The sequence below is a fragment of the Lepidochelys kempii genome, chromosome 11 (assembly GCF_965140285.1).
Source record: "Lepidochelys kempii isolate rLepKem1 chromosome 11, rLepKem1.hap1, whole genome shotgun sequence".
NCBI classification, from domain to species: Eukaryota; Metazoa; Chordata; order Testudines; family Cheloniidae; genus Lepidochelys; species Lepidochelys kempii.
Genome location: NC_136390.1, coordinates 13,640,275 through 13,667,407, shown reverse-complemented (window position 1 = coordinate 13,667,407; position 27,133 = coordinate 13,640,275). Strand labels below are relative to the sequence as shown.

At 40.8% G+C, this 27,133-nt stretch overlaps 2 protein-coding genes across 2 annotated transcripts in view; one reads left to right on the top strand and one right to left on the bottom strand.

Annotated features, from left to right (window-relative positions):
- ESYT3 (extended synaptotagmin 3) overlaps positions 1 to 27,133 on the top strand; it is a 60,056-nt gene that overhangs the window by 25,432 nt on the left and 7,491 nt on the right. Inside the window, exons 5-17 of the mRNA XM_073305201.2 lie at positions 2,623 to 2,689; positions 3,760 to 3,849; positions 7,379 to 7,434; positions 10,891 to 11,011; positions 12,702 to 12,863; positions 15,633 to 15,715; positions 18,868 to 18,916; positions 19,533 to 19,622; positions 21,058 to 21,120; positions 21,211 to 21,276; positions 23,385 to 23,450; positions 25,006 to 25,092; positions 25,558 to 25,707. Of these exons, the coding sequence (XP_073161302.2) occupies positions 2,623 to 2,689; positions 3,760 to 3,849; positions 7,379 to 7,434; positions 10,891 to 11,011; positions 12,702 to 12,863; positions 15,633 to 15,715; positions 18,868 to 18,916; positions 19,533 to 19,622; positions 21,058 to 21,120; positions 21,211 to 21,276; positions 23,385 to 23,450; positions 25,006 to 25,092; positions 25,558 to 25,707 (1,150 nt within the window). The remainder of the gene's footprint in view (positions 1 to 2,622; positions 2,690 to 3,759; positions 3,850 to 7,378; positions 7,435 to 10,890; positions 11,012 to 12,701; positions 12,864 to 15,632; positions 15,716 to 18,867; positions 18,917 to 19,532; positions 19,623 to 21,057; positions 21,121 to 21,210; positions 21,277 to 23,384; positions 23,451 to 25,005; positions 25,093 to 25,557; positions 25,708 to 27,133) is intronic.
- Positions 17,014 to 27,133, bottom strand: part of CEP70 (centrosomal protein 70) — a 40,366-nt gene continuing 30,246 nt past the window's right edge. Inside the window, exon 19 of the transcript XR_012154206.2 lies at positions 17,014 to 17,076. The gene's annotated coding sequence lies outside the window, so the exon portion shown is untranslated. The remainder of the gene's footprint in view (positions 17,077 to 27,133) is intronic.

The window sequence follows — 27,133 nt, the reverse complement described above, 5'->3', positions numbered from 1 at the left end:
AAGGTAAAAACCATTACCGAGAAGGCCTACTAAAACAATAAACGCACCTACATGCATGCTAATAAGATTACCGGGCATCACCCCACCAAAGGGGTTTCTTTGCAGTTACAAGTTCATCGAGCTTCAGCTCAGAACAAGCACACACTCTTATTAGGCCTCTGTAGGCCTAGTCCTTCCAATCCTTCCCTAAGGATTGGGGCCCTCCATGGACCTGTCTGTTTGCTGGATCAGAAGGTGCTGGGCCAGTTTAAACATAAGCTATTTAACAAAAAGTCTTTTCTTTGTCCATTAGGTCTTTGGAGAATCCAGTTTGAAGTAATATATATGAATCTCTCCGGGGGTGATGGCTTCAAAGATTGGTAAGGAGGAAGTTCATTAGCATCCACCCTCCCTACTAGAGAAGATACAATTCCATTTTTAATACCATGTACCCTGAAGGTATTAAACCCTAACTCAATAAGGGTTCATTGAACTGAATTACCTTGTGGAATTAAGGTATGTTCAGGAAATTCCAGTATCGTGCCAGTCTGTCAGGCATCCCTTTTAGTTTCCCAGTGTGATGCTACCATTATTCAGAGCCTGTGAATAACAGTAGCATTACCACAAAGGCCGTACAATTTATCCTTGTGCTGTCCTATTCAATATGCGGAGAATTGTTCTTTAACAACGCATAATTAATCCATGGCACTCATTACCTCCAAGCTATTAGACCAAGATTTGAGACAGAATTAGGCATTCATATGGATAAGATTAAAATAGGGGTTTTTGGAGGGCTATCAACCCTCCTGCTTCAGGGAATAAACCAACCTTTGAGGGAGATTGGGAAGAAACTCCCCATTTGGGCAAGACATTCCATAACTCTCCCTACTAGAGTTTGTTGCACTGTCCTCTGAAGCATATGGTACTGGCCATTGTCAGACAGGGCAGTGGGTGAGGTGGACCTCTGATCTGACTTGGCATGGCAGTTCCTACGTAATATTGATTTAGAACCGCCTAAACGATAATGATCTGATGGTACAGATCGCACTGAATAGTTCACAAGAGAACTTTTGTCATACAAATCTCTGTCAGGAAAGAATATTCTGAGAGAATATTAAACACGGTTCTGCAGCTAAGTGGTTGCTAGAAATAAAAGGTATTAATGACTGTTTGGAAGAGTTTCTGATTCTGCAGAAAGACCAGGGATTTTTATAAACCAAAATAGTGTCTTCTGCATCACATACTAGTCATAACTGCCTTCTAAATTCCTAGTTTGTTTATTGCAAACTTGGGGGCTCACTTCAAGCTTTCCTCTGGGCTCTTTAGTCAGACAACTCCCTGTGAAGTCAGTGGGAGCTCTGCCTGAGTAAGGATTGCAAAATAGAGCCCAAAGTTTATTTGTAGAAATGCATCACTTTACCAGAAAACTAAGAATTTTTTTTAAATGTGATTATCACTCAAGATTAACCAGTATTACCTTACAAGGTATACTGAAAATTGACATGCAAAATTGCACTGCTACAACATTTAAGCTTTCAATTTTTATAGTAGAAACCTCTTAATCTGGTAGATGTTTCTCTCTTCCTCCACCCTCCTTCCCCAGGTAAATACATTGCATGGAATTTTGTTTGGTTTATTTTTCAGATTTCATCAGGAATTAAATTGGTTGTGTGCTTTCATCTTGGGGGTGTATAAATCCAAAAAATAATTCTTTCTCTAGAGCCTGTAGTGTCTTGTGAATTTGCCAAAGATTATTAAAATCTGGGACTTACTCCTCAGATGTCGTGGTTGGGGTTGTTTTTTGTTTGTTTTTTAAATATCCGGCAAAACGGAATCTTTGTAGCATACTTGAAAACCACTCTGCGCAAGGCAGCCATGTTTTAAAAATCAAGAAGTTGTAGTCTTATAGTGAACAGTATTAAAAATAGGTTATTTTCAGGTTATTGTCAACTTCCAAAACTATTGTACTCCACGTGAATTTTATTCTGGGTCTGATACTCTCAATGGTAACTGCCCAATAATTGACCTATTGTCTTATGGGTCCGCCTCAAGGCCACTGGGTTCTCTTTAAGGTTGATTTTTTTTTTTTTTTTGCCCCTGTATTAGGTATCTCTGGCCCAGCCTGCTGTGATGACCTGAAAGGTGTGACATGAGCCAAGAGAAGTGAAATAGTGTATTAGGCTGTGATTGTGACTTCAGTGAGACTCTGCATGGGCACAGGAGTCTGTTCTCATGGCTTCTGGTGCAGGATCAGAGTCTTAGCAGGGGCTGTGAGAGAGCACCATGCTATTTCTTTACTCCCTTGTACCCCAATAACCCTCCTTATTCCCTTAGTAGAAATGAGCGCACGCTGTCGTCTCCAGGCCTAAGGGTGGGGAATTAAGCTTGAAATAAAAATGCTGCTCCATATTGCTGCTATGCTAGCATCCCCAGTTGATATTTAGGTTTATAATAAATTAAAAATTCCCACCTTTTTTGTTTAAGGAATTTAGCCACTGCTTCTCAGCAGCGTGTGCACGCTCATCCAGTTCTGCAATATTACATTAGGGTTGATATGCTCATTTCCCTTGTCTTCTTTACAGCTCCATTTTGTTCAAGTGTGGGTATTGCAAACACTGGAATAACGTGAGAACTTTCTCTCAGTTATATAGGGGACTGCGAGATTCACATGGAAGTATCAAAGTTTAAAGGAGGAGTGAAAGGAATACAGGTGGGTATAATGCAGATGTTCATGTGATGCTGTATTTTATATTGAGGCAGCGTGGCTCTGTGGTTAGGGCATCAGACTGGGGATCAGGAGACCTGGGTTTTATTTCTGATGCTGCCACTGGCCTGCTGGGTGACCTTTGACAAGTTACTTCACTGCCTTGTGGCTCCATTTTCCCACGTGTAAAATGTCTCCTCTGGAAGCACTTAGTGCTTTCTGTCTGAAAATCTCAATCGCATAGTGAGATGATATTAAACCTCTTGGAACTTCACAGTTACTGTGGAGAGAGAAGATCCTGTGCTACTTGAATTAATGGAGTTATTCTGAGGCTTGGATTTTCAAAGGAGCGTAGCAACTTCCTTCAACCTGTTTGAAAATCTCCGCTTTTGCCATTAGCAGTTATGTGATCTCAGACACACAGGGGAGAAGTGCTGATTCTGCCTAGTAAAGGGCAGTGGTGCCCACATATAGTTAATCCCAGTATTACTGGGGTAGATTTAAATCAATTTTTAGGCTCCAAATTCAAACTTTGTGGAAACAAGATTCTACAAAATGGCAGGGGTAAAATTCTCAAAAGCACCCAAGCCCCATTTTCAGAAGTGACCTAAACACTTGGGAACCTGAGTTTCAGTCACTTCTGAAAATGGGGTTGGGGTCCGAAGTCACTTTGATACATTTTTTAAAAGCACTTAAGATAGTTTAGAAATGTTTTGATGTTTGTGGTTTGTGTTTAAAATGCCAGTGAAAAGCGTTTCATTTTGGATTTCCTCTCAACATAACTTGTTACAAACTAAGTAGATGATGTTCCAGCCCAAGCTTACCACCGAAGTTAGAGAAGATAAGTGCTCTGTGAATTCATTGCTCAGATAAGAGACGGTGTAGGACCCTGGCAATAAAGAATGGGTTTTGAGAGGCGTATCCTATGATACGGGGTATCGATGTTAGGGCCAGAACTCTGGAGTACTATGTCCCGTTTGTGTGCTTTGACCACACATCTCTGTAAATGAGGCAGCAGTTCAGGTTCATCCTGGCCGTTGCCTTCAAACTAAAGTTTCCCTCTGTTCTCTTCACAGTTATATGGAACATTACGGGTGATACTGGAACCTCTTATCACAGATGTGCCTTTCTTTGGAGCCTTGACAATGTGTTTTGTTCAAAAACCGGTAAGTCTGTAGTGAATCCCATTCTTCAGCCTGATTGACTCTTGATCTTTGCTCATATGACAGTGAGGGCCAATTTGCCTTTTAAACATCTGTCTGTAATAGCTTGGTTACTTCCCTGCCTGATATGTAATACTTAAATAGAATTTTGAACAATAATGTGATTTTTAAAAATGAGGAATGTTACTCTTTTTAGAGATCTAGATAATATAATGAACAATGTTCTTGTGCATTTTGTTCTCCTGCAGTGTTGCATGCCAAGTTAGTCTTTAGCTTCTATGAATGCACAGACTCCCTAGTGACTGTGGTAGATAGTCTGTCCATATGCCTTTATTGCAAGACCATTGACTGATTACTAATACAGTTAATAAATGCAGCCAGCTTAGGTGCCAGTCTGTGTTCTCCTTGCATTGAAGGCCTAATTGTGTAACCTTGTGAATGCCACCTGCTGTGAATTAAATCCCAACACACCCAAATGAGGAGCATCTTTCTCTTTCTAGTGACAGCTTATAACATGACTCACTTATTTTTTTTTTTAAATGTATTTCTGGATAGAGTTGTGTGGATTTTTTTATTTTTGCTCAAGTGTAAAGGTAATTAGAGACCAAATGCACACAGTATGTGGGTCACACTTATAATCCTTCCATGAAGCATTGCCCTTTGGTTGGCATTAGCTATAATGAAGATACTTCCAGTTCCCAGTGACTGTAGCACAGTATAAGACTAGAGAAAATTCTCCTGCTACCCCCACACAACACCACTGAATTCAGTGTGCTGCATGGTTGCAACAGCAGAATTTTGATCATTGTGTATTTTTGGATTATAAGGATTCATGGTACATACTGTGGGAATATCCAGTGGTCTCTGGTGTAGGCTAAGAAGAACATAGCTGTGGGGAGGAGGCTAGATGTGGAGCAGATTATTGACTTCTGGGGAGTGGATTTCTGATCTGCATTAAAATTTAAAGAAATTTTTGCTACTGTGTGCCTCTGTTGTAGTCACAAACTTATCATAGTATCTGCTTTAGTCCATAAGTGACTGTATAGGTTGGCCATGTTGTTGGAGAGGGTATACTAAGACACCAGTGTATTTTACCAACATTAAAATATTTCTGGCAATACAACTAATATGGTACATAACTAAGAAATGATCAGCCCCGGCAATCTACTACTTGCATGAGATGGCAACTGGTCCTGGGCTCTGAGTAACTCTGGCAACAGTTCAGCAAGACAGAAATGGTGCTGGACGTATCGCCAATGGCGAGACTGAAGGCAAAACATAAAATCCAGTAAGAGGCATAAGTGGTGCATAGGCAGGAGGGAAATCCCATGGAGTAGTAGAGTGAAGCAAAAATGAAATCCACTCTTTTGCTGAAAAGCCCGGTATTACTAAAGATCCTTGCCTTAATCACCTGGATTAGTGCATAGATGATGTCATTGCCTCAAAGAACTTAGTTTTCAGGGCAAGATCCTCAGCTGGTGTAAACTGAAGTTAGTGGAGCTACGCAGTTTACATGAGCTGGGGATCTTACCCTTGGAGTAGAGGCTAAATAGAGGAAACCTCTATAGGCTAGTAAAATGCAAGTTTAAAAATTAGAAATGAAGTCTTCTAGCTCTGGGGATTTTGTTTGTTTCAAACAAAGGAAAGGTACAAAGGAAGATGGTGGCGGGAAGGGTGTGTGTAAGAAAACAGGACAGTGGAAGGTAAGGTGGACTGCATGACATGTAGGCAGTGGTAGACTTTTCTATTTCAAATAGATTCCAAACTGTCGGAAAAGTTAACTGTATCACTAGCAGTACAGCAGAGGGACATGATAAATGTCGCATTTATGATCCAAGAAGGGGAGAAGGTAGCAGCAGTTATTGAGGATGAACTGCAAACATTCACTTCAAACACCTGTAAATCTTTTGCTGTAGTCCGTATGAGGGAGAAGAACGTAGTCACGTCTCAAACAAAACCAGCTGCTCTGGTCTAGTCTGAGCTTGTATGAAGATCCATGAAACTCCAGTCCTCTCTGGACTCACTGTAAAACCTGTTTTCAAAGGCCTTTCCAGAGAGGTGGTTCCAGAGAGTTATTGCACTGAGCAATCAGTCTTGCTACTCTGGATTGAGCGTTTGGGTTCCCTTTAGCACTTCAGCTCATATGTGACTTTGCTGGGTCACTCTAGCCACCCAGGAATGTGCTTTCTGAACACATCTCTTGTTCAAGCTGACCTAATGGCATGGCGCAGTTGGAGAATGGCCTCAAACTGAGGTGTTCTCTGGGGGTGGCCGGGATGGGGGGGACACACTTGATTCCTTAGTAAACATCTAGCAAAGGAAGTGTGCAAAGTCCCTGATAGCTCCCTTCAGAAGGATATGAGCAAAGTCAGAAGACACGAGCCAGTTGAGGACGCCTGCCTGATGGCTGTGATGCTTAGCTAATCTGTGGGGATGGAATTCGTGGTGATGGTGGGGTGTAGTAATGTGGCTTTATCAGGATGAGTTTGAGATGGTCACATGACTCACTACAGCTTCACCACTTACAAGTAATCCTTGCTCATTTGGGATGACTTGCATAAAACCTTGATACCACACTGCCCAATTCATGTTCTGTAGCTGCCACATCTATATTTAAGGCACTGCTAAAACAGGTTGAGTGTCTTTAAAAACATTGGGCCATATTTCCAGTGTCTCTCAGTTAGCTAGCCTGTTGTTAGGGCTGTCCTCTTTAAATCCTTCTGCATGTAAAGCCCATTGCCTTAGTTGGATCTGGTCCCACATAAACAGCTCTTCTAGCTATCCCAGTAGGAAAGGAATTCTATGTTTGTGACTCAGCAGAGCCATGAAGTAGTGGATTTTAAAGCTGTGACATTTTTTTTAATGTATAGAAAAACTGTTACTGTCACAGGGCAGAATCACTTTGGGGCACAGAAGAAGGAAACAATACTCTGACATCTTGAAGGTGTTTTTTAAATTGATGGCTCTCTGAAGTTGCTGGGTTGTTGGAATATGTCCTATGGGAAGTCAGCAGGTGATCAATTAACTTATCGCTTGGCTCCATGGCAATCTCCTCCATTTGTGATTAGAAATATAAACACCACACAAGTTTGGATGGACTACACATCCTTGTGCTTCAGGGCATGAGGTAATTAGGAAGGCACTTCCTGGATGCGTGGATTGCCCCCCAGTTCTCCACTACAGGATTGCTTGCATCTGTGTGTGAAGCACTTGGTAATGGCTGCTCTCAGGTGGGACACTGAACTGGCCAGTTTGCTGCTCTGATACCAGATGGCAATTTCTATGTTCCTAAGTCTTTGGAGGATAAGACCCAAAGAAACACTGACTCCATGGAGGTCTTGGCAGCTCAAATAAAGGAGGAAATGTCTCATTCTCAGCCATTGTTTTTTTAGGTGTAAACATAATCCAGTTGGTTTTCTTTAACTAGCTGGATATGTCTTGTTTTTTAGGCTCATTAATCATTTGTTGCAAATTCATTAACATGGTTCAGTTTGGTGTGTGTGTGGTTTTTCTCCCCCCCTGCTTACTGTAGCACTTGGAAGTCAATTGGGCAGGCCTGACCAACCTCCTAGATGCCCCAGGAATTAGGTGAGTGTTCACTTTTTTCTTCTTTTTTTTCTCCCCCTTTAAAAAACAAACAGGCGGGGTGGGAGGTGGAGGGGGAATGGTCTAGAAATGAACCCCTTTCTCTAGAAACTGAGCCAAGGATTTTCAAGAACTATGTATCATAGGGGTTTATACTGTTGTCCATAACAATAGTATCTGTAAAATCTGAACTCAAACTCAAACTCTATTGCAGGCATCAGAATTGCTTTTCTACCATTTCATCACACTTGAGGCTCATGATGGAAGTATTACGGCTAGCCATCTCTCTTGTGCCAAGTCACAAAAGACACTGAGGCCATAACAAGGCCTACATTTAAAAAGCTGGCCTTCCTTTCTGCACCGCAAAAATGATTTTGCATTGATAGTTTATAAGGACAGATATCCAGAGTTAAGGGATTCGCATACTGTATTTTGAGGTGAACAAATATAAGCCACCTATCCTGGGCTTTGTGTACTCTATTGTAGTTTTCTTAATCATGGAATCTATTTTTTAATTAACAACAAAATGGCAGAAATTCCCCTGCTTTTCCCACAATGGGTTATTGACTCTTCAGATTCCCAAAAGAAACACAACAAAGTTGCCCCAGCCCTTCTCAAATACCGATTTGGTTGATTGTTTATACTTAAGTTACACAATGAATGTGCACGTCTCTCTATTTGGCTCCACTACTCTGGATTTTCAAGCAGTTCATCAGGAACAAAGATGCATTTCCTACTTCTAAGTTCTTTCAGCTTAAGCAGAAGACTGTTCGTCACATGGAAAGGAAAAGTAACCTACCAATTGGTTACTCATGAGTCCTTCTTTTTAAACTAAAAATGATTTTTAGGGGCTGCTTTTCTATCTCCTCCTCTTCCTGCTGAAAAAGGCTTAGGACCAGATGGAGACACACTTGTGCATGTTGAGTAGCTGCTTACTCCACTGAGTCAAATGGGACTGTGCTGCTACTCAATGTGAGTAAAGGTATACAAGCCTTTTGATGTACAGTGGCAGAGAGCTCCTTTTGAGGCTAGAGCAGCTCTATGCCCTGGAGTTTACCCTGGGAGGAGATGCCCTTTTTAACTTGGGATCTAATCTCTTTTCCTTTCTGTTGCAAATTCTCTAAACCTTTGCAAGAAAGGCCTGTACATACTGCATACTTACAAGCAACAATTCATTTGGCTCGCTGCAAAATGCTGGAGCCTGACTGCTTTGCTCCTTCCTACTTCCCTTATAGTTAAATATAAACACTCTGTTGATCATGAAAGCTTTATGAACAAACATGCCTGGATGTGAAACATGCTGAAAGACTGGTTGAACCAGAACTCTTCCTTTAAATGACTCTCTGATTTATGGGGAAGAGTAAAGAAATACAAAATCCTGCCTAGTCATTTACTTGTTAAAAGCTACACATAGTTGGATTCAGGTCCATGCCAAAATTCACATGATTTCATAATCTTTCTGTTGATGGGGGTTTGGGCAGGAAATGATTGTCCTGTCATCAGACCCTCTTTGAGCCTGTGAGCTCTGCATTTGTACTTGGAAGGACATGGGATTTCAGCCTTCTGTTCTGGTCAAACTGTGCACCATGACCAGATCATGGAACAGCCTTATCCAGCATACTCCTCTTTTTACTAGCACTTTACTTCTCAATGGGATGAGGTCGGGAGGGAGTGGTGGTTGGGTTTTTTGTTCTGTTGGGGTTTTTTTTGTTTTTGTTTTAGTCTTTCCCCCTAATGTATCCTGCCCTGTAGGTACAGACCTGCTCATGCCAAATTGCTGTTCATTTAAAGCACTTCATTCACCATTAGTAAGTGGAGAGCACAATAGAGGGCCAAGTATGAGGCTAAAACTGAAAGATCAAAAAAAGCATTGATTTTATTGCATTTCATAAATTCCATAGGGTTTAAGGCCAGATCATTCTAGTCTAACCTGTATATCACAGGCCATTAAACTGCACCCAGTTACCCCTGTACTGAACCCAATAACTGGCTAAAGCATATCTTCCAGAAAGGCATCCAGTCTTGGTGGATTCTCCATGTTGTTGTGAGGTCTTCACATCATTTCCTTTGATAGTTTTGTTCCATTGGTTATTACCCTCACTGTTAAAAATGTGTGCCTTAAATTCAAATTGGAAATGTCTGGCTTCTGTTTCCAGACATTCGTTCTTAATATATAATGAAACCCAGCAAATTCCGCTCTGATGATTGATTAGCAGCCGTCATTTATTCCTAGAGACTTGCACATGAAGTGAACAATTGCTGCTACCTTGAGTCTGCAGCTCCTGTGATTTGATGGGATGCAAAGGATCTTTGTGCTCAGTAAAGATCACATGATCTGCTTGAAACCATTTTACTTTAAAAAGGTGACCTAGAAAGGGGGTTGGGGGAGCTTATGCCTTTTTGTTTTAATTCTTTATAACCTATAAAGGCCAGAGTGCTTGGAGGAGACGTAGATTGTTCCATTGGTTAATCATCCTCCTGTTTTTTTTAACTTGACTGGCTTCAGCTTCCTATTTACAATCGTGTTCCTTCTTTTTTTTTTTTTTTTTTTTTTTTTTATTGCTTATCAATAAATCTAGCTTGGGAAAGGACAGCACTGGACTCAAGACTCCAGTAATTTGCCTGCATCACAAAAAACCACCTCACAACTTGCTCACTTTCTTGGCAGTTTTAGCAGAGATACTAAGGGGTGAATGGAAGCTGAATTGCCTAAACATGGCTATTCCTTGAAGCGTATAGATTAAGACAAGCTGGTGGGGAAAGGTGGGAGAAGCTCATGTTATCACTGCACATGCAGTGCTTATTCTGGACATACATGGAGGGCTTCAGTCTTCAGGGCTGTTAGTGCAACAACTTTAATATAAGGAGAAGCTGGAGATCAAATTCTAGACACGGGGGCTCTAACTGAAGTCACTGATGGCCTCATGCATGGATCCAAGGTCCAAAATTGTCATTTTATGCTGCTGTGAAGTTGTTACATTTTTTTAAGTTACTCCAAAATTGTGAAAACACTATGAACATGTGTGTTCCTGAGGTAGTGCCAAAGATACCCCAGATTTGGACCTCTTGTTCCCCCCTCATCTCGTCCTGCCTCATCTTTTGTATCCTCTTGTTCATTATTTAGTCTTCTAAGGTCAAATTTCCAGCCAACCTTTGTAACTGCAAGATTTGGACGCACCGCACTGCAGTTGTGCATACAAATAGCCACTTTTATGCACAGTTCTGGATTTGCACATCCAACTCACTTATACATGTGCAAACATAAACTTTGAGCCCTTGCACACGCATAGCTGAATGAGCAAGATCACAGATAGGACTGAAATCTTGGTCCTTTCCTCCTTTGAGAGTTAAAGGCATTCTCTTTCAAGGCATGGGGAAGGCAGAATGATAACATTTGCGATGTCTTTTGTTGTAACTGAAGTCATGACCTATTTGTTTTTGTTTAAATTTTCCATTCAGTTCAATGTCAGACACAATAATCCAAGACCTGATTGCTGCCCGGCTGGTGTTGCCAAACAGAATCACAATTCCACTGAAAAAGAATATGAAAATTTCCCACCTGCGATTCCCTATCCCATATGTGAGTATGTTTTGAGCTGGATGACCTAATATATTGACACACAATCACCTGAATATGCTGTACGCTAAGACTGGAGGGGAAATGAGTTGTGTGCACAGCAGGTTTAATGCATCAACCTCTAAACTGTGGGAACTAGTATTGTTGACATGACCCCAATTGACATTGTCCACCTACCAAAACTGGTTGAAGCATGATAGCAGGTATCTGCTCAGACAGTTCAGATTGAAAACACAAGTTACTGCAGTATTGAACTGCGGTGCAGTGCCTCAACTTTAGGGGAAAGCCTGCTCATACCATGTATAATACCAACCAATATTTCTCTCCCATTCATGTCTATTAAAACTGAATCAAGTCAGCTCAAATATGTAGGAGAAATCTGAGCCAATGCTGCTAAAGATGCTGGATACTGAATGAGGGCTGTGGTGGGTGAAAGGAGAGGTATTTGCCTATCTTGGGTATTTCTAGTGCACCCATCACAATGGTGTCTAGGTACTCTTAATCTCTGATCCCACACTGGGTTATATTTCAGCAATATCTTCTACATCGGGGAGTAGTCAATAGGTGGACTGTGGGCCAAATCTGGACTGCTGGCCAAATCTGGACTGCCAGATGCTTTTGAACGGCTCCTGAAATCTTTTTATTTACTTATTATTATTGTAGGGGTTCTTTTATTATTTTCTCTGGAGGATGGACCTTGACGATTCCTTTGACCAATAAATTTGGACCTTGACAAAAAATAGACTACCCATGTTCTACATAGTCCTGTTCTGATCTTCATATAGTATCCCCAATAGTTTTAAGGTACAAAAGTAGATATTGGCAAGATATTCCTCTTGGTCTTTGTATATCCTGTACATACAGTAAATAAGTCTTGTTTAAGAGATTAATCAATGATCTCCCTTACCAAGTAAAAGCTTTGGGTTAATGAAGGAATATGATGAATCTTCAGTTTGTGCTTCATTTATATGCTAACTCAGCAATTCTTTATTTAATAATGAAAGAGCTTAACTAACAGGTAGGAAGGCATAAAATCCCAAATCTTTTTACTAAATAAAATCATCTTACAGAAATTCATCCAAAACATTGTCAAATGCAAATCTCTTAAATATACTATAAATATTCTAGATATTGGGTGAGTAAGGAAAAATGGATAGGTGGCTGTTTTCCACCTATATGCAATCACCAAATGGAAGTTGAATGGCCACCTCTGCAACAACTAATCAAAAATATCATCCCATCATGCCTTACCAGTGGATGCTATTTTTTGTCCTTTCAGGCTCTGGGAGAGGAGCACATCCTAAGAGGTCTGAGCATGCTCAGTTCCCAATGAAGTCAGTGGGAAATCAGGAGCTCTGCTCCTTGCAGCATCAGGCCCTTATTTACAATTGTGTGGTCGTGTAGTGTCAACCGGAGACCTTCCTTGCCCAATTATAACCATATGAAGATAGCCTACATTAGATTGTGCCTCAGTATAAACTGCTCTCTTCTAAGTAAATGAAATTACACATTAAAGATGGTTCCTGTTTTACATCTCAGTTATGTAAAATGTTCTGTATCAAAATACCATGGCAGTCTTGCTAAATGATGATTGGAATCAACGCCCGGAATAGCTCATTTTAAGAGGCAATGTATTGAGATTCTCAAGAGGCCTGTGTTTTCATGTTGATCTACAATGTCCTGTTTTGTTCAGGGAGTAGTCAGGGTTCATCTGCTAGAAGCTGAAAACCTTGTCCAGAAAGACCACTTCCGGGGGAAGTCTGACCCTTATGCTATTCTTCGAGTTGGCTTGGTGCAGTTCCGAAGCAAGACCATTCAACGAAATCTTAATCCCATCTGGAATGAAATGTCTGAGGTATAGAATCTATTGATCTTTCTAACCATATGAAGTTGTAATATTTGTCTTTATATGTGGATTATACTTGGTTTGGGCACTTTTTTTCTTCTGTCCTTCAATAAGTGCTTGGAAGGTATTGGGGAAAACACTTTTTTTTTCAGAAGTAGAGGAAGTAACCAAGGGGACAGCCATTTTAGCCTTTATTCTGACCAACAGGGAGGAATGGGAAGCAAATCTAAAGATGGAAGGCAATTTCAGTGAACGTGATCATTAAGTGATAGATTTCATGATCCTAAGACAAGGAAGGAGTGAGGGCAGCAAAATAAGGACACTGGACTTCATAAAAACAGACTTTAACAGACTCGGAAAACGTGTAGGTAAGGTCCCATGGGAAAAGGAGTTCAGGAGAGCTGGCAGTTTCTCAAGGGACAGTATTAAAGGCACAACTGCAAACTGTCCTGATGTGAAGAAAAGATGGGAAGAATAGTAAGACCAATATATGGCTCTATCAGGAGCTCTTTAATGACCTGAAAATTGAAAAGGAATCCTACAAAAAATTGGAAACATGGACAAATTGCTAAGGCTGAGTACAAAAGAGTAGCACAAGTAGGTAGGGACAAAAAGAGAGAGGCTAAGGCACAAAATGGGTTACAACTAGCCATAGGCAATAAGAAGAGGTTTTATTAATGTTAGGAGCAAGAAAAAGACAAAGGAAAGTTGTAGTGAGGAAGGAGAGCTAATAACTGATGACCTCAAGAATGCTGAGGTGTTTAATGCCCATTTTATTTCTCTTCACTGAAAAGGTTAGTGATGACCACGTACTCAGTACAATTAACATTATCAGTGAGAGAGGTGGAATGCAAGCCGAAATAGGGAAAGAACATGGTAGACTATTGATAAAATAGATGTATTCGAGTTGGCAGGGTCTGATGAAATTCATCCTAGAGTACTTTACGAACTAGCTGAAGCATTCTCCATTATCTTTGAGAATTCATGGAGGACTGGGGAGGTCCCAGAGGACTGGAGAAGGGCAAACATAGTACCTGTCTTTAAAAAGAGGATTTGGGGTACTATAGACCAGTCAGCCTAACTTTGATACCTGGAAAGATAATGGAACAAATTGTTTGATAATCAGTTTTATAAGAACCTAGATGATGTTGATGATAGGGCTATAAGGAATAGCCCGTATGGATTTGTCGAGAACAAACCATGCCAAACCAAGTTTCCTCCTTTGATCTTTTGGCCTGCTGGATCAGGGGAAGCAGTAGATGTCAAATGAGGGGAGAGGGGCGTTTATCTTGATTTTTAGAAAGGCTTTTGACACAGTCCCATATGACATTTTTCTAAGCAAACTAGAGAAATGTGGTCTGGATGAAATTACTACAAAGTGGGTGCATAACTGTTTGAAAAATGGTATGCAGAGTAGTTATCAATGGCTTGCTGTCATACTGGGAGGACAGATCTAGTGGGGCCCTGTGGGGGTCAATCCAGGGTCTGGTACTAACCAATATTTTCATTAATCACTTGGACAATGGAGTGGAAATTGTATTTATAAAATCTGCAGATGACACCAACCTGGGAGGGGTTGTAAGCACTTTGGAGGACTAGATTAGAATATAAAATAAACTTGATAAATTGGAGAATTGGTCTGTAATCAACAAGAGGAAATTCAAAGTACTTCCCCCTAGAAAGGAAAAATCAAATGCACAACTACAAAATGGGGAATAACTGGTTAGATGACAATCCTGTAGAAAAGAATCGGGGGATTCTAGTAGTTCTCAAATTGAATGAGTCAATGTGATAGTTGTGAGAGACCCAAATATTTTGGAATGTATTAACAGGAGTGTTGTATGTAAGACATGGGAGGTAATTGTCCTGCTCTGCTTAGCACTGGTGAGGCCTCCGCTATGTCCAAATCTGGGCACCACGTTTTAAAAAGAGACGTGGACGAATTGGAGAGAGTCCTAGGAGAGCAACAAAAAATAATAAAAGGTTTAGAAAACCTGACCTATGAGGAAAGGTTTAAAAAAAACAAACAAAAAAACTTTGGCATACTGAGTCTTCAGAAAAGAAGACTGGGGAGAGACCCTGATAATCATCTTCAAATATGTTAAGGTCTGTTACAAAGAGGATGAGGATCAGTTGTTCTTGGTGTTCGCTGAAGGTAGGATAAGAAGCAATGAGTTTAATCTGCAGCAGAGGAGATTTTAGAAAGTGAAACCCTTTCTAACTGTAAGGGTAGTTGAGCTCTGGAATAAGTTTCCAAGAGAGGTTGTGGAATCCCAATCGCTGGAGATTTTAAAGAATATCTTAGGCAAACACCTGTCAGGGATGCTGTAAGTTTACTTGGTCCTGCCTCAGTGCAGGGGGTTGGTCTTGATGATTTCTTAAGGTCCCTTCCAGCCCTACATTTCTATGATTCTGTGATTTCCCCTAGTCTATCTGTTCCAATACACTTAGGCTATTTTTATGTTACCAACTGAAATGACAAGTTAACTAGTATCTTCAGAACCCCTTAATCAAATGAGCAGATGTTTGCCCTGCAAACTTGACCCTGGTCCCTGAACTAACAGATCAGCTTGAAAACGGATTATATGTATGTGGATTTTAGACAAGGTGCAAACACGTCATGCTTATACTGACCCTGCATTAGCGCATATATTTCCTCAATATACCCTGAGAAATGCTGCATTCTTGTCACTAGCCTGAGTCTTTTAATGTGGCCTGTGAATGTTTGTGTCTGTCTGTCTGTAAATCCTATGACTCTTTCTCTTTCCACCCTTGCAGTTTGTTGTTCATGAAGTGCCTGGTCAGGACTTAGAAGTGGACTTGTATGATGAAGATCCAGATAAAGATGACTTTCTGGGCAGGTGATACACATAATTTCCTATTTTTTTTCCCCTCTTTTCAATAGTACATGCATGATCAATTTTTAAAAAGCAGTCCCCTGTAAGAATAAAGGCATAGACAGTTCAGTGGTGGTTGCTCAGTGGGAGATGTAAACCTTATGAGAAACGTAGTTGCTTCTTGTAAAATAACTTTGGTGGGTGGAGCCTTCCTCCTCTAGGTTTCTAGTTCTAATCCATCCCAGACTAATCATGATGATGAAGTCCCTACACTACCCAGCTGTCCAATCACTGATGTATGTGAAACTAATGTGATGCTCTGTCAGGTTCCTAACAAAGAGGGGTCCCGGTCATAAAAACAACCACTGCAGTTGGCACTTGATTTTTGTTTTTTTGCCTTCCTAGAAGAGACCAAGAATCTGAAATGAGCCTGAGCTCTGCATGCCAGGATTGAAGGGCAAACTTGCATTGCTATTTCATGAGCTGTACCTGTCCTGTGGACAGACAGGATTATCAACATGGCATTCTTAGATAGCAGCACATTAGGGGAAGCTTTGCAGAACACAATTGAGAAGAACCAAATCCCACCTACCTAAGTAAGGTATATCAGAGCTGGCTTCTTAAAAAGAGGTGCTTTACATTTATGAAGCACTTCAAAACATACTACTCAATTTGCCACCACCCAAAAATGGCATGCGACCAAGACCCAAAATAAGGTGTTTGTATTAATTTTGATGGAATGAATGGCCCAAAGAGTTCAAGGTATTAACATAAGCCTGTCACTGTCCAACATGAAACAAGGTTCGGGGTTTGGTATACAGAACTTAACCTGCTTACAACCATGGCACAAACACCATTAAAAAATCTTTTTAACTTTTTTTTATTGACGATACTGAAAAGGAAAAATCATTAAAGCACTTGAAATGGGAAGTATTAGCTAAGGGTTTCTTAACATCCCATATTCGTTCGCGTATTCGTTCTCTCTCTAGCTGGATAGTTTGTAGAGAAACACCCCACCCCTCCCCCCATTTGACAGTATTAAAAATGATGCTCCTTTTTCCTAAAAGGACAGATATTACATTAATTGACATGGGCTGGAGCCATTACTGCTGTTTAAAGCCCGATCCCATTTCCTAGAAGACAAAACGAGGGGGGTACGTGCCCACGGTTTGGGGGGAGAATATCAAAGAAGACACCTCTTTTGTCTTTTGGTGTTGACTTTCTCACTGCTGGAGAAACGCAGGCAAGGCACGTGTCCTTTATTAGCCACTCTGAGGCCTCGCAAACTCGCATCCGGCTGTTTAGGAGGTTGCCGTTAGCTGCCTTTCTGGTCACAGGTTTACAGCAGTGTTGCAAAATATACAGTCATGGCCAGCTAAGCCAGACTGTCCTGAGACAGGAGGAAAAAGGAGTAAGATAAGAAATAAGGTGGGGAAGGAACAGAACCATGTGTGTCACTGTCAGACAGAAAGACAGTCTCCCATCTCGGGTGGTGGGTTGGTATTTAGCCAGAGCCAGCAGAGGTGGCAATGTCATCTGGGCTCCTCTCTCTGGCACAGTGATGATGGCATATATCACATTGGTGGATGTGCAGGTGAACGAGCCTCTGATCCACCTGCACATCCACCAATGTGATATATGCCATCATGTGCCAGCAATGCCCCTCTGCCATGTACATTGGTCAAACTGGACAGTCTCTACGTAAAAGAATAAATGGACACAAATCAGATGTCAAGAATTATAACATTCATAAACCAGTCGGAGAACACTTCAATCTCTCTGGTCACGCAATCACAGACATGAAGGTCGCTATCTTAAAACAAAAAAACTTCAAATCCAGACTCCAGCGAGAAACTGCTGAATTGGAATTCATTTGCAAATTGGATACTATTAATTTAGGCTTAAATAGAGACTTGGAGTGGCTAAGTCATTATGCAAGGTAGCCTGTTTCCTCTTGTTTTTTCCTACCCCCCCGCCCCAGATGTTGTGGTTTAACTTGGATTTAAACTTGAAGAGTGGTCAGTTTGGATGAGCTATTACCAGCAGGAGAGTGAGTTTGTGTGTGTATGGGGGTGGGGGGGATGTGAGAAAACCTGGATTTGTGCAGGAAATAGCCCAACTTGATTGTCATGCACATTGTGTAAAGAGTTGTCACTTTGGATGGGCTATCACCAGCAGGAGAGTGAATTTGTGTGGGGGGGTGGAGGGTGAGAAAACCTGGATTTGTGCTGGAAATGGCCCACCTGATGATCACTTTAGATAAGCTATTACCAGCAGGACAGTGGGGTGGGAGGAGGTATTGGTTCATATTCTCTGTGTATATATAAAGTCTGCTGCAGTTTCCACGATATGCATCTGATGAAGTGAGCTGTAGCTCACGAAAGCTTATGCTCTAATAAATTGGTTAGTCTCTAAGGTGCCACAAGTACTCCTTTTCTTTTTGCGAATACAGACTAACATGGCTGTTACTCTGAAACCTGTCAAAAGAAAAAGATGGTGGTGGTTTCCAGTTCCACACTTTTCTTGTTTACCAGGCATGATCTCAAGAGTCCTTGAATTCTATAAATAGGCCTTTCTGTTCATTATAATTCAGTCTGTCTCCCATTTTCACATTTTTTCCCATCAACATTTGTTATAGTGTGACATTTTATCAACTTTCACTAACAGTTAAGCTAACAATTAGAGTATATTTGTAGGCCCAATTATTACTACTGAGAGATGCACAAATTTATTCATGCAGGAAACTTAACATTGAGGGATTAATTCCTTTAGTCCAAATAACTGTCTCTAAACCACCTTCTTTAAAAAAAATAAAAATTATTTGATTGTGATGCAAATATCTCTGAGCTCTAAAAGTGATGGGCCCTCGAATTTGTGTGGAACATCGGTAATGGACTAAAATAAGTGGTGATTCCTAAAATGAAGAACACTTGAGCAATTCAAAGGGCCCTTCAGATGTGTTTTATAAGCATTTCCACAGGGAGAAGATTCATAAAAGCCAAGCATGTTGAGTTACACATGCTGAGGGTAACGTGTAGCTTTTGTCCATACAAGAATATTTCCCGAAACAGATCTATAATGGAATCCATGTCTTGTCCATTAATTATAATATGCTGTTCACCAAAACATACAATGTAGTAATGGATATTGTCACATGTTCACTTTTTGTCTTGCAGCTTACTTATAAACCTTGCTGATGTAATGAATGACAGAATTGTTGATGAGGTAAAAATTTGGTCTGTTTCCAAATGTTCTAATATGGATCTTGCACATTCAGTGATGTTTCTGCACACTTGCGACTTGTTAGTTATTTTAATAGTTTTATTACAGGAAAGAGAAGTGACAGCTGGTTACTGTTGCTCATAAAACTTGAAATACCCAAAGGAATGGCTTTTCAGTTAAACTGGCAACTCCTGCCAGCACAGTACAAACTCAAGTGCTATTTTGCATTTGTGTTGCATATGCAGAGTGTGTCCTGAATGTTTGTTTGTACAATTATCTAAATAAATCTTAGTTCAAAATTTCTTCCTAGGCAAAGAAACAATAAATTATACTATGACACTTTTTTGTTCTGGAATCCAGCACAATGCAGAGATTGCTGCCACCAGTTTCCAGTCCTTATTGGTATTGTTAATTCCATATGATGATCAGTATCTTATTCAATGTGTTAATGTTTCAAGTCTTTGTTTCTAAATACACTTAATTAGGTCAGTTTATGCATAAATTCAAGTTCAAAGTGCAATTTAAATTGGCACTTGTACATAATTCACAGTATGATTGCAACACAGAATGTGTCTTTCTGCAAACAGTTCTCAGGTTGTTTTTTATTCTCTTCACTTAGTGGTTTCCCTTAAGTAAGACTGCAAGTGGACACTTGCATTTAAAGCTCGAGTGGCTTTCATTAGTAACTGACCAAGAAAAACTACATGAGGTGAGTTTTATTTGTTTCAGGTATTCCGACATTATAGATCAGTCTGATAGGCTCCTTTGCAGAGTAATATGACCCAACTATGAAACAGAAGTAATCTATCTGGAGTTTATATTTGTTTGACAGAGCTTAGATATGAACTTTCCCCTAGACTGAATTTGTTTACCTCAAGAGAGCTCATCTAATTCCGGATTAGGTTAAAATAAGGAAAAAGATGCAACCCTTCTTACTTTTTAAAAAGAAGTGTTGCATTTGACAGCAGTGACCCAATAATCTCTCTCTTCTCCCCGCTTCCTTCTGCCACCCCCAAATCACCAATATATCTGAGCCCCTGCACATAGCGTAAACCAACTTCCAACAGTGAAACTAGTTTGGGGCTGTGGCTATAGAACACTGTAGTAGTACTCTTTTTTTTTTTTTTCAGTGGGCTAGTTTGCATCACTCTCTTTAAGTGTTCCCTCTTGCCACAATTCAACCAATAGAGATGGACATGCCCAAGTATAAAGCAAAGCACATGCTTACGTGCCTTGCTGAATGAGGGGCTCAGTTCTCTAGTAAAGGAATTGCATAGCACTGAGGTCGTGACGTTTAAGACTAAACCCTAATTGGCCACACTTTCACTATACGTTTTTTGAGAAGTTGAGTCACTTTGAACCTTTCAACTTCATTTTAAATTGTGTTAAAATGATATTACAATTGTAATTAGAGACATGCTACGCATCTTAAAACTTCCATCACCACTGACTGGATTGACTTGATCATGTTATCTCACTAATGTGTATATTTTGTGCCTAATATATTTAGATGTGCACATGGCAAATCTGACAAGGAAAGACATCTAGATAATGTGGACCTCAAATTGATAATGTTCAAACATGGAGAACAGAACCTTGCTGGCCCTGGAGTCATATAATGTCCTTAGGTTAATCTAAACCTTGATGACATGGCAATGAATGAGTGATACAAGTCACTCCAGTTGTATTTGGCTGTTGGCCACATCCAGTTTCTCCCTAGTCACTAATTTCATCAGGCTACAGTCATCTGACCTGAACGCCACTTGTCTTGAAACAAATATGTTCTGGAACATAATTTGTGCACCCAGATTCATAATTCTCCTCACTTCCACTCTGCTTTTGGGGTGCAGATCTAACTGTATGTGAAACCATCTTGCTCCCATTAACTTCAGTGACAAAACTGCATTTGAGTGGGAGCAGGATTGGCACGTACAATGCTGTGGTTTCCGCTCGTGTGACCTCAATCCTTTTTGAACAGTTAGACGTTGAGTTGCATGCCCCTAAATGCCAGTTTTTAGGAGCAAGTTGAAAAGTTGTTTGTTTCAGTCTAGCAACTCATGTCTTAGTAGGTACCCTATGCATTTGCGTTCTACCATGGCTTTGTCCCTGATAAGTTTTTTGTTTTTGTTTGCTGATCTTCACAGGATAAGAATGGTCTAGCCACAGCATTGTTAATCGTCTATTTGGACAGTGCTTGCAACCTTCCAGTAAGTACAGAAGTAACAAGCAGCCTATGCTTCTAATGTTTTTTAAAAAGTAGCACTAACTATTGTAAAATATATTCTCCACTGATACAGAAAAATCACTTTGAATACTCAAATGGTGAATATGGTGCAAAGAAGTTAAACCAGAAATACCTCAAGGTAAATGCATATATTTTCTCAACACCCCATAAAAACACATGCTGCATTACACAATATTTAACAGGTTGGGCTGGTTTCCACTAAAGGAAAACATTTCAACCATCTCCTTAATTGGAGTCTGAATAACCATTGTTCTCTACATCAGTGGACAGAGCCAGCCCTGGTATAACTCCATTAGCTCCATCAATGGATACAGCCTGCTGCTTTTCTGTGATTTCATTTTGACTCTCTGTAAGTGAGGGAATGTGAAACAATAGAATACTCAACTACATTCTTACCAAAAAAAACCCAACCCCACCATCTTACACAATAAGAGAACCCAGCCATTGGACTAATTCCTATCCTCATCTTCACAGCTGTAAGGCTAGTCTTATGGTGTCCTTGCAGTTCAATCTCTGCAAATGCCCATCCTTCCAAAATGGGTTAACAGTCATCTTTTTTTTTCTCAGAAATGGTCACTGACTTCCTGTCTGCTTTAAAATCTAGTACAACCCCTTTCTCTTAGTATTCTCTTAGCTACCCTACCGTATTGAGCTCCTCCTTCTTTTCCCTTCCACTTATTCCCTGTACTCTTCAAATGTTGTTGTGTGTCTGTAAAGCACCTACCTCTCTTGGCTTTCTGTAATCAGACCAGGACACGTCTCCAGCTATACCCGCTTACTCTTCTTTCAAACCAACTGTATATCCATCCCACAGGATCTTGAGTTAATCCCATTTCTGATCGGTTGACCTGAGGTGTGCTGAATTACACAACATAGACAATAAGATTTCTACATTACTGTGCCCGTTGGATTCAATCTTGCTCGCCTTCAGGATCACTCCGAGGCTATTTTTGTTGTTGTCATACACTTGGGGAAAGGAGAATTGAGTCCTATCTATCTTCTCCACCCACCCATCTTATTTTGGTCATTCAACAGTGGGCAGTAGATCCCTTTTTTCCTATGTTTGTTTATTACCTATACCAGAGTTGCTCAATGACCTGTCTGTGGACACAGGGAAGGCAGCAAGCTGGTTCCTGATAACAAAAAGGTTGCGAAACACTGACCTATACTACAACAAGTAGGGAAATCTTGCACAGCCTTTCAATAGGAGTCCAAACAGGATCCTATGGGTGTTCCTCAGCATCAGGGAGAGGTTGTTGATGTGAGGGATATATTGTTTCCTTAATAGTACCACTGTAGGCTTTTTGAGTGAGAAACGATAGCCCATGGGGGCCTGTGGGTTTTTTCCTCTCTTTGCTGGAGGCTGCTGCTGGGGGCTCAGCGTTTCCCAATAGAGGATAGTTCCTTCCGAGGATGGGTAAGTGCATCTTGTCATGAAGTTTCAAGGGCTGGCCCTCTAGCTGCGTACACAATGAATCCAGATTCTAGGAAAATCCCTATGCTGGGGCCTGAGCTTCAGTGAATTGTGGGTAGCTTATGAATGTGGGAATCTTTGCTGAGGGGAAGAATCTTTATCTGTTTTTATTTTTCTCCCCACTTCTACATTAATAGCTGCCATCTATTTATATCCAGAATGCACAACAGTTTGGCTTAAATCTGAAACTTGGACAGCGGAAGATCAAAATATAGTTTTTAAGTTGTAGCAGCAAGCCATGCAAATCCAATACTTAAAAGTTACTTAAAAATGGTCCAGAATGTAACTTACGTTTATGTTCAAACTAGCACATGATTTGGCTGACACTTTTGTACCATTTTTCATTCCTTACTGCATATGCGCCTTCCCATGCAGACAGCTACTCAGTTCATGCTGAACTGACAAAGTTGGATAAGGTGGTGCAAAAATATCTGAGCAGTATCTGGTGCAAGGAGGTGGCCAGGCTACTTGTTGGTAACCATCCTCTTTAGGGGGGAAACCCCAAAATAGCGAAGAGTTTTCTGTTAAATATTTAGAGTGGGATTTAGGAGATCTGGCTGCTTATTTCCTATTAATTTTAATGGAAATAGGTTGCCCAAATCTCAGCTTGAAAGTTAAACGTCAAGTTAGGGTTGCTTTTTTTCCTCCCAGCTGAATATTGCAGATTAGCTAAAGCAGAAATGGCTTTGTATTGCTGGCTGAAAATGACTAATAACTGTCTTCTCCCCTTCTATTAAAAAATGGGGAAACAGAAGATGGACCAAGACCCTTCCTCCTACGTCCAGCTCACAGTGGGTAACAAAATTCAGAAAAGCAAGGTGAGAGGCTGTTGAATCCTTTGGTTTGTCTTAAAACATTACTTTTTACATGAAGCTATTTTGATGCTTAGCTGACTTTCAGAAAAAGTAACTAGTGAAAGTGATCCATCAGTTATATACATGAAAACAGCTTTATGGCATATAGATTACATATAGAAGGACTGCACTACTTCAAGCATGGCTTTAGGTTTGTATTTCAAGTAAAGCTTGAATTTAGAGGTAGCAATTTGTTTTTAGCATCTGCTGTACAGACACATTTTATGTGGTGATTGACAGGCAGGTCACGTGGGCCAATACAAGCTTGTTTCCAGAACACAGTGGCTTGCCAAACTTTTTCATCATGTGGCTCGCGTCTCTGTAGTGTGGTCATCGCATGGACTACATCCCTTCCCTCTGGTGTCAGGCTGGTATCTGCCCCTGTCATCAGAATAAATTCTCCTCCCAATTATATCTAAAACAAATTCCCATCACAGTTTTTTTTTCCTTCACCCTCAGCCAAATTAAAATGAATCTCTTCCCACTCCCCTCCTGGATCATTTTCCTCTTTACAATAAAAATCCACTTGCAAGGAGTTTCTTTTCCTCAGTTAATCAGTTCTCATCCTGACAAACATAATAAATACCTGCTCAAGTCAGTCCTTCCCTCCCATTAACCCCATTCGACTTGCTACCCTACAGTCACTTTTATTACAAATACATTTCTCTCACCTCCCAGACAAATTGGAGTGAATCCTATTCCCCATGCACACAAGCTCAATTTGCCTGCACTGAAACTCAAATATTCTCCCGTTATGCCCGTTCCATCCACCCCCCGCCCCCAAAGAAATTTGGTTTTACCCTAATCCTTGCCCCTTCAGATGCCTGCAGCCCCTTCCTAGGTTCTCACTTCAGTTGTCTTCCGCCCCTCTCCCCGCAACTAATTCTCCCTTCTCGTAGGTCCTTGGTGCTCCCATCCCCAGCCAGCGAGCCCTTCTGGCAGTACTCTGGGGTTGGCAGAGGCAGCTCTCTTTGCTTCTGAAATAGTCACACACAAGGGGTTAGAACCTGCAACATCACATACAGACCACTGGGTGGGCTTCTGTGCATTCCAGCCTGAGAATCTCTGCTTCAGCCTCTGTATCCTTCATTTCTACCTGCTGTACCTAGTGGAATTCAGAGCTGGTGACTGACTGGAAGCCGCTTCCTGTACTCTGTGTGCTTCCATTTGGAAGCAACTAGTTTCCTTTTTATTTTGAAAGGCAGAGAAGAATCCTTATGATGCAGGTCGTGGGAACACTAGTCAGAGCCGATTATAACCCGACTGACCTGTCTTGGCACTTACATGTTCTGCAGAACTTGTTCTGGCTTTGCCAGCCAGTGACCTTGTTTCTGTGCACTTGTCTGACTTGGGAATTGCACTGTCTTTATAGCTTGGATGTAGCATCTTTTGGATAAAACAACCACAGTAGAGGGATTTCCAATCCTACATCATTGTCCTATGTCTGTGTATAAGTCCTAATAAACACTTGGACAAGAACAAAAAGCTAAAATACCACAATCCTCTTCTCTTTCTACAGACCTGCAACTTCAGTAAAGATCCTGTGTGGGGCCAGGCTTTCACGTTTTTCGTCCACAGTGCACAGTCCCAGTCGCTTCATTTGGAGGTGAAAACGGGTGTTCTTCCTTTGCCTTCTCTGAATTTATAGTCTGTCTTTGCCTATTTACAGTGGATGTGATGCAGCCTTGATTCAGCTTCACTCTGCATGCCTGCTGGGATTTGTTTGAGCTGGAACACAGTCTGTGGACTTGTGTGCTCCCTTTAGGGGGAGAAGGACTGAAGGATTAATGAATTCTCCAGCCCCTGCAGAAATCTCAGTTTCTGTGGGGGGGGTCTCCCCAGTCACAGAGAGATGTGCAGGATTTGCCCTTAAAATGCTTTAACTGGTTGTGCTTTCTGGAATGTTGGCCTGGCCTGTCTGAATGCATCCATATTCAATAGTAGGCCCTACAATTAACAAACGCCTTCTTTCCACATTTTGGTCCATTAGGTTATTCCAAACGTCTAGCTTTGCTGTATACATAATACATACATACCATCTTGCCTTCTAATAAAAACCTCCTCTTTCCAGATAAAAGATAAGGATCAGGAGAATGCACTGGGAACCTTGGTTGTATCTCTCTCCCACTTGCTAAAGGATTCTGAGATGACTCTTGATCAGAAATTTCAGCTGGATCATTCTGGTTTAGACAGTTTTATTAAGATGAAACTTGTATTGCGGGTATGTTGTTCCTCTTTCATATACTTTTTTTTACTCTGATTTCCCCAGAAGAAGCCTTACTGAAATAAACCTATAAATCTCTACTCCACGGCCTGTGTAGATACATTTTTTAAAAATCTGTACATCCCAACAAATGCAACAAACTGCTAGCAGTTATGAAATTATATGCTCAGATTTAACTGCAACTCAACAGAAACTACATTAATCTGTCCTGGAGGATAACACCCAAACTAAACTGATTGTATTTCCTAACTTAGTCATTGCAAACAAATACAAGAACTACATCAGATTGAACTCACGTACTGTGTGCCCTACCCAATAGGATAGGATTTTTTTTTTATAAACCGTTGCCAAGTGTTTTCTTAAATAGACACACCCTGTTTACTTTATCATTTAGCTGCAAGACTTGTGTGTGCAAAATGATGTAGCAGTAGTAGCTGCCCTATAGTTAAGATTGAAGCTAGCTTCTCATTGTAAGCCTGATTTCTCCCCCTTACTTCCCTTAAAAGAAACTGGTCCTTCTGAAATTTGGTATGCTGCATTTCATCCCAGTTAGAGCATGTGTTCGTCTCGTGTATTGTCCTCTTCTCTCCTGGGGGGAGAGGGGAAAAACTGGTAAAAGTCAAGAGTTTTGAAGGTATGGGCCAATGGTGTGTGTGTGTGTTTGTTTCTTGTTTTGTTTTTTAAACCTACAGTTAGGCTGCTAAAATGAATATTTAAACACCTAAATAAGTGACCTGATTTCAAAAGTGCTGAACACCCATGAGCCCCAGTGGCAGTTTAGGCCACTTATATAAAGGCCTTTGAATTTGCATTTGGTAACCTAACCCTAAACGCTTCCTCTTCCTGCCCCAATATTGGCCATGGTGTTTTGAACATTTTTTTCCTAACCTCTGTTGGGCCCGCTGGCCACCTTTCCCAGCAGGAATCGGGGTGCTATAATGCTAGTAGGTACACACATGCACAGCAAGCGATTAGTCCCTACCCCAAAGCTTCCAATTTCAATAGAGAAGATAGGAAGCAGATTCCCGTTTTCCAGATGGGGGAACAGAGTCACAAAAACATTGACTATTCCAATGTCTCATAGGGAGTCTATATAGCAGAGCTGGGATTGGAACCCAATTTTAGTTCCAATTCAGCATTTTAAGTACAAAATCATCCCCTTACTTGCATAGGGAGAGAAGGGATGAAACTGGGGGAGTGTAAGCCACTGAAAGCAGCTTCCTAGAGTTTGGCAAGTGTCCTAAGGGCAGTGGTGGAAGCCCCATTACTTAGCACATATCGTATCTAAGGACTCCTATGAGACAATCAGGTGCTGTGAGGATGGTCTAGGATAATCTAACAGGAAATCAGTAGTACTGTGCTATTCAGAATGAGCATGCACTTTAATATTGACATTACTCACTAACTGACTACTTTTTTTTTT